Source organism: Balaenoptera borealis (assembly GCF_965194805.1).
Source record: "Balaenoptera borealis genome assembly, chromosome: 13".
NCBI classification, from domain to species: domain Eukaryota; kingdom Metazoa; phylum Chordata; class Mammalia; order Artiodactyla; family Balaenopteridae; genus Balaenoptera; species Balaenoptera borealis.
This window is the reverse complement of record NC_138870.1, coordinates 38930033-38945270: the sequence shown is the minus strand read 5'-3', so window position 1 is coordinate 38945270 and position 15238 is coordinate 38930033. Positions and strand designations below refer to the sequence as shown.

At 36.5% G+C, this 15238-nt stretch overlaps 1 protein-coding gene across 7 annotated transcripts in view; it reads right to left on the bottom strand.

Annotated features, from left to right (window-relative positions):
• Window positions 1–15238, bottom strand: part of ARID2 (AT-rich interaction domain 2) — a 167618-nt gene that overhangs the window by 39648 nt on the left and 112732 nt on the right. For all 7 annotated transcript variants that reach the window (XR_014233102.1, XM_082349315.1, XM_082349317.1 and 4 more), the window contains 5 exons: window positions 14216–14383; window positions 8118–8199; window positions 6062–6196; window positions 4880–5076; window positions 1758–4621 (listed from right to left, as the gene is read on the bottom strand). Coding sequence is in view for 6 of the 7 variants with exons in the window: in XM_082349315.1 (XP_082205441.1) it covers window positions 1758–4621; window positions 4880–5076; window positions 6062–6196; window positions 8118–8199; window positions 14216–14383 (3446 nt within the window). In the remaining variant the exon portion in view is untranslated. The remainder of the gene's footprint in view (window positions 1–1757; window positions 4622–4879; window positions 5077–6061; window positions 6197–8117; window positions 8200–14215; window positions 14384–15238) is intronic.

Sequence of the window (15238 nt, the reverse complement as noted above, 5' to 3'; positions counted from 1 at the left end):
AAAAGGGATATCTAAGACTTTACAAAGAAATCTTTTAGAATAGCGGAGAAATGGATTAATAGCATGAGTTTTGGTTTCAGACACACACCCAGGTTTCAGTCCTGGTACTACCTCATATTAGCTGGTAACCGTGGGCAAGTTATTTAGCACTGGAGGGCCTCATCTCTAAAATGAAATTATAATTTTTACCTAATAGACTTTCTTTCAGGATCCAATAACAAAATGCTTTAGTGCAAAATTCCTAACACAGGTCCTAGTCTTAGCCAGTACTGTTGTTCAGTTTTTGTTATTTAGGTATCATTATTGAATATAACCACACTGGAAGGTTGACATAAAAAATGAGGGTGGATGAAACAATTCCATAGTAATAGAGGTTTTCTCTAATTTGGCTTGGTCTACTATAACTCTTTAGGATTATAAAGGAATCTAAAAGGAAAAAAAAGTCAAACACATAATCAAGATGAATTGGGAAATTATTAAATATAAAATTAAAACAATGTGTTGAACGCTTACTATTATGTTAGACACTTCATTATTAAAAAGAACTTTTTTAGTGTGCTTAATAAATGAAAAACTTAACTTGTAAAAGTTTGAGTAAAAATGATTTCGTATTTTCCACCGAAACTCCTTATTAATCATTGCCATGTACATAATATCCACTAAAGAATACTCAACCTATTTAGGTAGCTTGAAATAGATCTAAGTAATACTAACATATGAATTAAAAACCTCATTCTGCCTCCAGAGCAGCTTTATCCATTCACATGAAGAAAGACGCATATTAGTGAATGACATGCTCTGAAGCAAGGGATTCTTCGTTTTTTCATCTTCCATTTTGCTCCCCCCCACCACCCCTGCTTTGCCATCTAGATTTGGTACCAATACCAACAATCTGCTGTTATCATCATAAGCACAGAGAAGAAACCCAAGCCAGAAGAATGCTAGCAGAGTTGGCAACAGTCACAGAAGGTTCTGGTTATGTAGTAATTAGGAGAGAGAATGAAAAAGTAGTAATCCAGGAAATAGCATACAAGATTGTCTTTAAAATCTTTACAGGCTGATTGGACCCTCAATTCAGTAGCACTGATTCAAGAAAACACTTTTATTTACTAAGGCATGCAGAGACGGGATAGTATATATTAAAAAGGGAATAGCAGAAACATGACAGTAGAGCAAAGGAATAAGAAACACAAAATTTAAAATACTGGAATAGCTGAAACAAATTGCAATAATAAGAAATAAACCTTTTTAAAGAATAAAGGCAACTAATTCAATACATAGATATAACAAGAACACACTCGATAAGATTCTTATGGAATTCACCTTTTTTACAAAAGTACTGTGAAAGAAGGCACAAAAATACACTCAGGTCAAAATCAAATACAGAAATCCCCTTTTGGAGAACCCTTGGCAACCCTGCACCCCCCTAACATAGGAGACTAAGTTACGTTTTAAAAATTCCCCCAAAGACGTTAGATTAGAAGTGCTTCTCTATCTTGGGTCTACAAAATTACTAATTTGGGTCTATAACAAAACAGAAAGATGCTTTAAACCATGTGTTAAAGTTAACAACTGAAAACTGTTTAATATTACAAAAAAACAGAGAAAAATGAAAGAGCACGACAGCTTAAGTACATTGATGAGCCGACCCAATTAACTTTTCACGGTAAAACATGGAAAAACAGTGCATTTCCCCCTAAAATCATATTTACACATCAGGATTTCTGTAAGAGAAATGTGATAGGAGAATGACTCACCTGTGGGACCACACTCTGTACGTAGGTTGGTGGGTGCTGCTGCTTTTGCTGAACAGCACTTTCTATTGCTACTTTAGCTACAGTGCTTGGATCTGCTCCTGCTGGCACGGCAACCATTGTTGCACTGCAGCCAGCATTGTTGGGGTCACTGATTGTAACAATTCTAACTCCCACTTTATTTGGAATTCCTGTGACTGTTTCCCTATCATTATCCTCTGCTGGCCTCTTCACAGTTTTGCATTCTGCTGTGCCATTTGTAGACCGAACGTCAGATGACAGGGCAGGAAAATGGGACACTCTTGATCCTGAGTGGGGAACGGCTATGATTTGATGCCCCTGTATAACAGAGGTTGTAGAATGTGGTGAGACAACCACACTTGGGCGTTGCTGAGGCACATCTGAATTCAAACTTGAAGCTAGAGGTCCATTAGGCAAATCAGTACCACTAAATTGCTGTGTTGCCACATTTGAAGCCTCCTGTATACTGCTCACAGATGGTGAACCACCCAAAGTTAATACAGGTCCATTAGAAATTCTTTCTAGTTGATCACCTTTGGCAGTATCTTGCTGAGTGGCATCGAAAGTCCCTTGTGGTTCCACTGGAGATATCTCACCATTTCCTACATGATTGGAAGTTTTGTGATTTGGAATGTTTTTGCTTAAATGAGAACCATCTCCTTTATCAAAATCACAGATTCCATTAACTAGAGGTTTTTTCAAATCACTTTTAATATCCTGCATGTCCATTTGTTCTGAGTTCTGTTTTCCAGATGCTCCATTCTCACCTAATTCTAATGATGGCCCATTACTGATTAGTGAGCACTGATTAGCCTCACTTTGAATTTTCCCTGAGTTTGAAGGAGGTAGACTTGAGTCAATGTACTTTCTCCCATTTAAAAGACTTCCCACCTGCATTTCATTTTCCTTCGTGTCCCCATTGCTGGTGTTCGTGGTTCCTCGTCTGCAGGATGGGTTCTCCATGACTTCAATTTTACGTTCATGAACATGTAAACCTGTTGCTTCTTTTGCTTCCTCTTCCTTTTGGCAAATTATTTTATCACCTTTGAATGGGGGAGTAGCAGTAGTACAAGATGATTGTCCAGCTGGAGATGCTTGAGAGGCTGGAAGCGTTTGCACCTGAAGTCCAACTCCTGCCTGGGTCCCGCTCATGGTAATTCCTGTTGGAGCAATGAGCTGAGTTGCATTTCCCTGACTCACAGTTGCAGTTGCAAAACTTGTATTTGGCACAACTGTTATGGTTACCTGGTTGCCAGAAGTCCCTTGGAAAATGGTTGCTGGGCTATTTGAGATCAGCGGACCTGGCAATATTTGTAAGTTCGAGATGGGCACCGTTTGCACTCCCCCTGTAGGTGGCATCGCACTTTGGACCAACTGAACATTTTGCTGCCCAACCAAGAGCTGCTGAGCTGGAGTTTGCCCCTGCACTCCAAAACCTGCTGCTTGATTATTGGCCACCTGGTATACCACCTGAGGGCTAGGAGCTCTTGCATTATTAGGGGGAGGAATCTGTGGAGCTGGGAGAATAAGCTTACCACCCGGAGTTGAAGGACCACGCTTTGGAAGCAGCAACTGTTTTATCAGACTTGACTCACCAGAAGCAGGCTGACCAACTCCTGCATTTGTTTGCTGTGGTTGAACTTGCACTTGTACTTGTTGTGGTTGCTGAACTTGTACTTGTACCTGTTGTGGTGGGGGTGCTGGTGAATGCTGCTGCTGTTGCTGCCTTTTCACAGATAGCATTTGACTGACAGTAGGAGGTGGTCCCTGTGACTGAGGGGTGGAAGAAGATGACATGGCAGTAGGGACCTGGCTATTAGTAGCTGGGACAGGTGATGGTGAGGAAGATGGAGTAATGTTTGGTTGTCCAGCTAGCTGAACTGCCTGACCAGCTGGAAGAGCTGCTGGATTAGCAAGAACAATTTGGTGAATGGCTGGTGCATAAGTTTGACCTTGTTGAGCTGGCTGGCTTACAATCACTACACTTTGTTGGGTTGGCTGCTGTGGTTGTTGAATAGGCTGTTGGACCACCGTTGATGAAACTTGCTGAGAAGGGAGAGGTTTGGGTGCAATGTTCTGAAACCCTACCCTTGAGGGCTGTGGACTCGGGACACCAGCAATGGTAACCATTTGTCCTGTAGCTACCTGAAAATTCTGTACTGAAGTTGCCGAGACAATGTTGGACGCAGAAGTCGTTACGTACTGTGGGGGTGCTATGAGAACCGTGTCCTGTGGCTGACCGCCAGCTGCCGTCTGCTGGGACGAAGTCTGCATGGGTTGGGGTGATGTGGTGATTAACTGCTGACCCTGTGAAACTGCAGAAGTACACGCTGGCATGTTCTGTACTCTGCCAAATATGTGACTCTGTGGGACACCTTGTTGAATTACCGTAACAGGCGTGCCGGAAGGTATCTGTCCCGGTACCACTGTGTGCAATGGAGACTGTTGTGGGATTACAGGTGGATGGTGAAGCAGTGTCTGGGAATTCACAACTGTAACAGGCTGGGGCCCTGTGCTAGGATTCTGAACCACAGAACTCTGAGCAGCTCCTCCTCCCACAGCAATACTAACAGGAACTGCTGTCTGGGGTATAGAATTCTGGATTACTGTAGCCTTAACGACTTCACAAGGAATTGGAGCTTTATTTTGGATGACAGTCACCGGAGCATTTTGCTGCTGGTGGGTATGAACTGAAGGATTTGGTGGAATTCTTGAAACAGTCTGTGCCACGGTATGAACACCTTGTACTGGAAAAGACATTTGTGTTGCAGTCAAACTTGAAGATTGGTTGGTAACAGGAGTCCTCTGAAAATGGTTTCCTACAGTTTGTGGTCCGTGAGGGATTCCTGAAAATATAGGGAAAAGTCAAAATTCATAATGAAGTGACTGAAAAGCTGCATGTAGAAATTATTTTACTCAATTTGAGAGAAAATAGTCTTAAGAAATTAACAACTTTGCATCATATGAATCTGATAAAATAACAGAACGAGAAATAAAATGCTACCGGAAAAACAAGGAAAAGTTATACATCTTAAAGGTATATAAGCTTTCATTTAGTCTTCTTATTAAATCGGTAATATTTAAAACACAATAAAAATTAATACCTGCGGGTGAAGGACTTGGAGATACATCAGGAACAGAATCAACACGAACAACGGGAGTAGAAACAGGTTGCTGCTGATAGTACATCTGAATGGGAAGTGGGATAGCCCTCCTTTTTACTCCTACTACATGAATATGTGCCTGCCCATTGTTACTGGAATCCTCCACTCTCTTCACTGTATGATTTGGAAAGACCGTTCTGTAAAGTACACACATAGTCAGTTTTAATAACTAGCACATTAACAAAAAACACTAACTTTTAACTGCTACACGAATGGCAGCAGCATATTCACTGCTACTTATGTACGAACCAGTATGAATCATACAGTTATATTCTGCAAGGGTGGGAAGCAAGGAATTAAATATAAAAGGTCAATTCTCCAATTTTAAAAATCATTATTTATTAACACTGTTGGGTTTAAAACAATTCTACTGTAATTAACAAAAAAGCTGCATCTAGGCAATGCCTATTTTATGAACTTTGCAAAATATCAAAATGCCATGGGACTTCCCTGGTGGTGCAGTGGTTAGGAATCCGCCTGCCAATGCAGGGGACATGGGTCCAGGAAGATCCCACACGCCGCAGAGCAACTAAGCCTGTACGCAACAACTGCTGAGCCTATGCTCTGAAGCCCGCAAGCCACAACTACTGAGCCTACGTGTCACAACTAATTAAGCCCGCACGCCTGGAAACTATGCTCCGCAACAAGAGAAGCCATCGCAGCGAAGAGTAGCCCCCCACTCGCCACAACTAAAGAAAGCCCATGCACAACAGCGAAGACCCAATGCAGCCAAAAATAAAAAGATAAATAAATAAATAAATTTATATATATTAAAAAAGCCATGATATTTGAGGACAGAGTTTAGTGACAGACTATTAGTCAAGATTTAAAAGGGTGAAAGCCATATCTTTAATGCGTAAAAGTAGGTGGAAAAAAAGTAAACGTAATTTCTTCCTTTTCTTTCTTTGATAAGCCTAGTAATGGTTAAACACAAACACCAGATGTGATTTCCAAAATTCCCTTGTATTTAAACTTCCATCATACTACAATCTAACCATACAAAATTTCAAGTAGTGGAGATATTTAAAACTAGGTAGATAGCTGGTGTGTTCCCTAAAGAGCAAGGGGTGTTGTAAATGATGAAAATTGACTTTATTTAAAGTTATGAAATATAAATCCTACCTAAGACATTTATAAAATCCAGTTGACGTTAGGATTCCACCACGAGCCAATTTACTGCAAGTTGATAGGTACTCAGAATACATTTCTGCTCGAGAGACAGAACAATCTGGATTTACTTCAAAATGAGCATTTAACCTAAAAGAGGAGAAAAATATATGGCATTATGCAATATACTATAGGAGAGTCCATACTTAAATATACAAAACCATTTGAAGGCAATGTGTTATAAAGTAATAATTATGTCTACTGATCAAATTTCACTGTCTCATATATTATTAACAAAAATACATGCTAGGTTTTAGACAGAGTAAATAAAGTAAAAAGAGATTAACTACTTAATCATACTTATTTTAGTATAAAAAAATCATTATCAACAAATATAAAAACCGGGATGTGAATACATCAGCAGGCTTGGTCCGCTGGCAACAAATATACTACAACAAATTTTATTCAGTGAATACTCAGGTTCCCGTCTTGTAATAATCAAAATATAACAGAAGTTCCCACTTAAGAGTTGTTGGCGATGTGACAAATGGAGGAAAAACTGAACTTAAAGTTAAACTTCTGTTGCTCTTGGATTAAATTTCTTCAGAAAAAACTCTCCCAAAGCTTTTAACTGCTTCCTAAAACAATGATACTTCCCATGCTGCACACTCCCCTTCCCCTTCAGAGACTCTATTCTTAACCAATTACAAGGTAATTCAAACTTCAGTTTGTCTTTGTCATAAAGTGACTTCACCTATAAATTGGGATTGGAGGCCTAGTTATCCTTATAGGACTCTTTCTAGGACTCACCATATACATGACAGGCCAACCTACAGCTGTTTCTTATTAACTGAATCAAATGATAATTATGATAAAATAGTTTAAGATGCTTCTCTCCTCCTCCTCCCTAGAAATGGCAGAAATATGCAACAGGGATTTATAAGACCAAGTCTATAACACACACACATTTTACGTTGGATGTGGTACATATTTTTTCCAACTTTCATAACCCTTTGAGTACTAAGCTTTCAAAAAGACCAGACACAAAAAACTTGTTTTGGTTTCAATATAGAAGATAAATATTTCCAAATATTATTGGATAAGATTCATCATATATAAAGGGTCAAGGTGTAACAATGTAGAACATGAGGAAAAAGCAAATAATTAGAGATATTACCATAAACCTGATTTAAGCAAAGTGGAAAAGTAGAGAAAATAGTCATAGGAACACAGATAACAAAGCACCAAAAATATGGAACACAGAGTGACAGGAGCATGGAATGGGAGAAAAATAATGTTAGAGAATGGGGGAAAAGGGATCAAAGGAAGAAATTTTTTAAAGTAATACATCATTGAAAAGTGATCTTACATTTCAATCTGTTAATCTTCTAAAGAATTAAAGTTGAAATTCATAAACAATGTAGAGGCAACTAGCCATGAAAAAATGAAATGGTTCTAACCAAGTCTACATTTATTTTTTTCAGAAAGTGGCTGAGATGTGACCAGTCAGTCTTCTCAAGAAAATATTATTTTCAAGTTGATTATTTCAATGTAGACATACTGGCTATTCTATTATTTGATTAGTTACCCCTTACTACTCACAAAAAGGAAAAATTAACTAGCAATGAATGAGAAGCTTTGCTTTTGCTCAAAAAGAGGGACATTTAACAACAAAATCTGGTTCTATTTTCTTAAAGTCAGTCCAATTCAGTTTTAATAAAACGTTAACTTAAGAAAAACAAATTCTATAATCTGACAAACCTTATTTTCTACAAAGCCAATGATAACTTTTTCACACAAATTTTACTTGAAAAGGAGTGGTGTAATTTAATGAAATTCTAGTCAAAGACTATTTTAACTCTGAAAATTCTGATAAATATTTTTTTTCAAACTATTCCAAAATACAGGTGAAGTGATTTTACATTGCCCTTTCTTTGTATAAATGATATCCTACCCTAACTAAAAAGAAATACAGAGTAAAACATTCTGGATGACTGCTGAAATACATTTCCTTTTCTCATTTGCTTTATTCTTCCCAAGGATAAAGCCTTAATAGAAATAAACCACTTACCACTGACAAGCAAACTTCTCACTATCTATTTCCACTATTCCTGGAGGTGGAGCAACATGCTGTGCTACAACTGCTCTGGAAGCTAAAGAAAGAAATACATTAGCTACATCATTTTTTAAAACTATATGCCATACTTAGTTCATGGATACTGAACCAATTAATACTGACAATGAATACCTTTTAAAAAGGTGTATAAACATACTGAAAATATACAAATTTGAGAAAGAAACGTATAATGGAGCACATATTATACCAGGCGCTATCTTAGATGCTTCATACAAACTATTTTTTTAACCTCGCAATCATCTGAATAATAACGATAATATGGATTATTTCACTAATATAAACTCTATTTTTCCCACTGTCAGACACTGAGTTTTAACTTTATCTGTATTATCTTTCTTAATTCTGTGAGGTGGGAACCTGAGATTCAAAGTGATTAAAATAACTAGGTGAAGGTCACACAGCACAACACATCAATAAATAAGCATCTCTCAGTTTAGTTACAGAAGCAGATTGCATCACAAATAATTTCACTTCTGAATTTAAAAGATTAACATTAACTCTATAAGTGGCATATATAAAATTACTGGATATGATGAACAAATAGCTAACTTCTATGTTGGAACTAATGAAGACAAGAAAAATATGAGATAATATAAACTTAGTCATATTACAATAAGTTTATAATAAAATATGAATCTTACATATTTATAGATAAAAATTATACTGTTTCACCATTGAATCAGCATTATTAATTTATACTTTTTAAACCTACAAAATGTACCTACTTTTTTTCAGGTGACATTTTAGCAAAACTTCTCAGAACCCTCAAAAAAACAAATGAATTTCTAAATTACTGGAACTAGAGGAGCCCCACAGCTCAGCCCAATCTGTGAATGATCTGAAGCAATCGTGACCTTTGTCTGATGAGACCCCAGGCTTCCACTGGGATACAGCTAACAGCAGCCGGCCAGTTGTAAATATTTATTCTGTATTAAGCCATTTATATTTATGTGATTTGTTTTAATCTTACATATAGTTCTAAATTTAACTGTCCCCATTTTGCAAATGAAATAATTAAAGCTCAGAGATTAAGTTCACAAAGGAACACATGATGGAAATAGTAGAGCTGGAGATAGGGTGTTATCTGGAAAGCCTTCTTTTAGGGGTGCTGAATTTGAATTCAGGTCTGTCACATTTCAGAAGCCATATTGTGATATTCTGCTTCTTAACAGAACATAATAATTAGAACCAAAATTATTTTCCTTGGGCAACCCCAGCCTATCTTTTTTCTTCTCTAACTTGATGACACTGTTACAGAAAATACCCTTCTAGGGCCTAAACCTATGTAGAAATCTTCCCTTTTCTTCATCAATTATACTGAGAGTATACCCTACTCTGACTGAAATCTGAATCAATTAACAACCAATTGCAGGAAACATTAGAAACTATGTTGAAATTATGAGAAACTTTATAAACAATGCATAAAGAAGAATGATACAGCCTCAATTAAAAGCATAAACCAGAAATGTATAATTACTATAAAAGTGGCTACAAAATGAAAAGCACTGTCCTCAGGATACATGAAGACATTCCAAAGGATACAAAGGCACGTATACTTTAAGAGGAATCAATTTTCAGATACTCAAAGTTTTGTATATATTCCCTCCTAAAACTGCTTTGCCTGAAAACATGACCTCCTCTTTGATGACTGCTCTTTAACCACCTTGGAATAGGAAGTCTTAACTCTCACCCATCCTTTAGAGCACTGTAAGATACAGTTAAATGCATGACTCTGGAGCCAGAGAGGCTGGCTCTAAAGTTCCATCACTCACTAGCTGGGAAAGCTACCTAACTCCTCTGACTATAAAATGGGGAAAAGTAACAATACATTGACCTCATAGATCGTCATGAGGATTAGAGGAGTTTATATGTAAGTCACTTAAAACAATGCCTGGCACATAGTATGTGCTACTATGTTAGCTACAATGATGATGATGATGGTGTAAAAACCTCTGGAATACCAAAGGGAGATGTGGAAATATTAGTGTCCACAAAACTTCTTTAAACCAAGGCATTAGGGTAGGGCTTCTGGTCTATCCCAGTGTTTTATATATTATAGTTAAGGGCAATGTAGGGCATTAGAAATTGGGTATTCTGGCCCTTTGGTGTGTTCTGAATTCAGATATATTATAAAGTGATGACAATTTTTGCTTAATGTCCTTTCCTCCTCTATCCCTCAATTACTATCAAAGAGTGCATTACTTTTGAGACAATCTTGTGTAAGTAAAGCATTCAGAATATTTTAAAGTAATATTGAAGGTGGTGGCATCTTATTTCATTCACATGACAAACTCATGACAAGTTTAACTATCTCAGAATTCTGAAATAAGGAAGGTATCATAGGAACACAAAGTAACATGTATTCTTGGATTGAAAAATAAGGTTGGACTTTTTCTAAATAACAAATTGAGGCAAGACACTTTTGATAATAAAGACTAACTTTAACAGTTAGATTATGTGGCAGACATTTTCCATAATTGAATGAGGTAAATCTCCAGTGCCAAGACTTTGACAAAAATGTATTCATGCACGTGATAAAAAGCACTTTATCAAAAAACATTATAGTCTTAAAATGAACACTATGTAAATTTTCCTAACCCAGTGGTCCTCAAAGTATAGTGCCCTGACCTGAAGCATCAGCATCTCATGGGAACTTGTTAGAAATGAAAATTCTCCGATCCACCTGAATCAGAAATTCAGGGTATGGAGCCCAGAAATCAGCACTTAAGCCCACTGGGTGACTCTGATGCACCGTAAAGTTTGAGAACCACTGTGTTAACACTTCCTCAATATATTAGGTTAAACAAGGTACATCCAAGTAAAAGAGTAGCAACTTATAATTTACAGTCATATCTTGTTAATATCTTTTTGATATATTTTCATAAACTTAAAAGTAAGTATCTATAATGACTGGGCAACAAATAATTTTACAAGTCAAGTACTGTTAATTCTTTGATTTCAACCAAAACAAAGGAGAACTCAAATTGTCAGAAGATCATTAAATACAATTTTAATAATTTTTAGATAATTATGAAGAAATTTAAAGAATTTTAAGTTCTACCCTCATCTTATAACTGATGTGAACTAGATTTCCAACTTAAATCTATAAAAAGGAAAAACAGAGATAAAATTAATGCTGAACCCAATTTTATTCTAGCAATAAAAAATATTCATTCAGAGACACACTAGAGTAATACTTCCCGGAGAACAAGGGGAAAAATGTCTTGTCTATCTCATTAAGAGATATACTTCCAATAATTGTATCTTTTATTTAATAATTATTTACAAAAATCTGTAATATATTTACTATTGATTTATGTAGTATTTATTGCTAAAACTTGTAACAATAAAATAAATTTTTAAACACTTAGAGCTTTATAACAGAAGCCTGAAAAACTTTAAATTAAAATGTCTATGTAAGCATTGATAGGGTGGTGGATATGAGTTCAAGGAGAAAGAGGGATAGTATAAAATTTCTAATATTACGAGTTTGTGTTATTTTTTTATAATTCTTTTTTTTTTTTAATTTATTTATTTATTTATGGCTGTGTTGGGTCTTCGTTTCTGTGCGAGGGCTTTCTCTAGTTGTGGCAAGTGGGGGCCACTCTTCATCGCGGTGCGCGTGGCCTCTCTTGTTGCGGAGCACAGGCTCCAGACGCGCAGGCTCAGTAGTTGTGGCTCACGGGCCTAGTTGCTCCGCGGCACGTGGGATCTTCCCGGACCAGGGCTCGAACCCGTGTCCCCTGCATTGGCAGGCAGATTCTCAACCACTGCGCCACCAGGGAAGCCCTGTGTTATTTTTTAAATGGATGGTGGTAAGCATCAATATTCCACTGGATACAAAAAGTGTTGTAACTTTTATTTTAAAATATCAATTTAATATACACAAAAACATATTATTTGCAACTATTTAAATTATGATAAAGAAATTTAGATGTCAACCTAAAAATGGGTGAAAGGTCATGCAAGTTTTCATAGTGATGAGCAGAAGTGAGCAAAAAGTTTGAAGATGACCATTCCATTAGAAAACAGTATTAAACAAACTATGGGGGGAAAAGCCAAACTATAAGCGTTAACTAATCAAACAATTCAGAGTTGTCATTCATGATGAGCAAGTAATAAAGTGCTCACCAGTTCAAAAATGAACTCTTTTAGGTTCTTAGAGGCCGATTCAAACCTCTATCAATGACTTACTACTACGCAAGCAAGCCACAACTCTCAATATTTAATTTTATCCATTTGCCAATGAGGATCAACTCTTAGTTTGGGGGATGGGTTCATTTATTAAGGTCACAGGTACCAATAAGGCAAAAAATAGTAGATTTCATCAAAATTACCTTTGAATATTCTTCAAATGACCCATTATAGTTCAATGTATCACTGATAATCTATTAATTCCACTCTTTGTTGAACACAGTTTCTCTATGGCCCTCAATTAACTTAATCTTTTAAATTAATTTAAAAGTTTCTCCTTTAAGAATAAAAGCATACCCCCACTACCCACTTAACTGGCAGTATGAACTGTTTCATTTCCTTTTCAAGGTTGAGAAACTATTAATTTCTGATCATCGATTCTCCAATATGTATTGGGCTCTTTAACATCTATTGCCTATGGGCGAAAGCTCACTGACTAGATCAGCAGTCAAAATTACCTACTTATTTCATGCTTTCTATTACTGTCCAGTTCTGTTAGTTGAATTCAAGTAAGTTAAATGCACATACGATGCAACTCTACCATATACTGCAGAAAGACATAATGGAAATCAATGAGATATGTGATACATATTACATACTTTGTGTAAATAGAGTATACAATTTTGATAATATTAAATGAGAGGAGAACAAGACAGCTGGAGAGAGATGAGGAGAGTCTGAACTGAGGCATAAGTACTGGCAATCAAAAAGGCCAGACAGAGTATTTAGGAAGACTCAACAAGATTTGGTGATTAAATGAATGTGGTAGTTAAAGATTAAGGATAATGAGATTTTTGTTTTAAGGATAGTGGGAGAGGTTGAGAAAGATCTAAATGTATTTCTAGGCTGAAGAAGCAAGTAAAGAAAAAGAGGTTTAAGATATAGGAATGAGTAGCTGGGAAAGACTGATATTCAGAGTACAGATTCAGAAGTAGTTAACATCTCTTCCTGACACAAGGGGAAGTTGAAGGAGAATGAGTTCAGATGCTAATAAGTTTGTAAGGGAAGGGGGAAGAAGTTGAAGAAATTCATGCCACACAGCTCCCAGAGTAACTACAAAGTGTTAAGATCAACTGAGAAAGTGAGCATCCTCCATTAAAACACAAGGACAGAGAAATGTCTTGGGAATGGTAAGAGAGCAGGTGAGGTGAAAGATGGATTGTTTTTGTTAGGACAAATGAAGGTGGAGAACAAAAAGGCTGAGAGTGCTAAAATATAAAAATCATAACTCATAATGAGCCAGGAGAAAGAAGTTCAAGAGCTGAAGGACAGGTCCGAATTCTAATTAAAGATATTTGAATTAAATAGAGTTGACCCATGGGATCCTAGGAAGGGTGCACAAGTACAGGTATATACACATGTATTAGCATTTGTATACACATGCACACATGTCTGATCCTACCGATTCTGTGGTGTTTGGTCCAAGATTTAGAAATAATAGGGATATTATACTTATGTATTCTGATGACCACCTGAGAGAATTATAAGGCAGCATATGATTAACCAATTCCTGGTCTATCAATCTCCAGTGACTGAAATCACAAACCCATTAGGGCACTTAATACTCTCACAGTTGTGAACAATATCTAATCCCTCACACTACTCTAAACCCTTCTCAACTTCATTTCTCTATTCTACTATTCTTCCTCTGTGCTCATGTTGATCCTGCTGCTCCTGGAATGTATAATATCTAAGAAATTAAAGTACATACTCAATTCTCATTTAGCCTACTCTACTGTAAAATATCAGTTCCCTGTACTGCATATTTAAATTTATCTGTAGTATTAAATCTGACATACCAATAACCACACTGAAAAAGATTATACAAAAACACTAACCTGGGGCAGATGCTACATGGGTCTGGGTTTGGACTTGCTCTACAGCTTGTGGCCTAATTTCAGATAAAATTTGATGACTGGAACTTGGATGTTCTACGAGTTTTACTGCAGCCAGTGCATCGGGGCCAAACATCTGAATATCCATGGAAACCAGACACACTAACATGTCTAAAATAAAAACCAACAGTTATTAGTCAATAATACTGTAAAACAATGACATCGCTGAAAAACACATGCTATACATATATAAAACGCTGCTTCTCAAATGCCAGTCTGTGAATCGTTGTACATCAGAATTATCTGTGGATCCTTAAAAAAGATTTTTAGGCTCAATCTCTGAAGACTGATTTAGAAGCTCTGGAGTGGCTGTTAGGTATCTTCATTTTTAAAAAACTTCCCAAGTGATTCTGATGTGTAGTCAGATTTAGGAACCACTGATATGGAAAGTACATCTTAATTTCTCAATAATAATACTTTTCAAGCCAAATCTTTATTAACTCTGATTTTAATATTTATACCAAAGAAAGAAATCATTTGAATCACTGAGCAAAATGTTAACGTGACATGTTTTAGTAAGTGTGTTTAAAACTGATGACCCACTAAGAAGGTGAGTTCATTGATTTTGAGGATAATACCACTACTAGCATTTCTAGCAAGAGAAGGAAGCTTGTTCCACTCAGCTTTAGTTGCTTAATAGTAGCAGCTGACCACTTAAAACAGATGGACCTGCCCCCCAGAGTAAGACATAGCCATCTTGTTGATTTCAAATTTAATATATAGTAATAGAAATAAAGAGAAGAAGTAAAGATTACTGATAGCCACATGCATCCTGGTCTCTACATAATAGAAGTTTCTTGCTTATCTAAAATAGGCAGAAAGTATAACACAAACAAGCGTGTCTGAAAGGGTAATGACTCCTCAAAATAAACAGTAAACCCCAAATATCAATTGTGATTTTTTACAGCAACCACATTAAATATTTTTTCCTTAATAAAGAAAATAACTTAAATGCTTTTTGTGGTT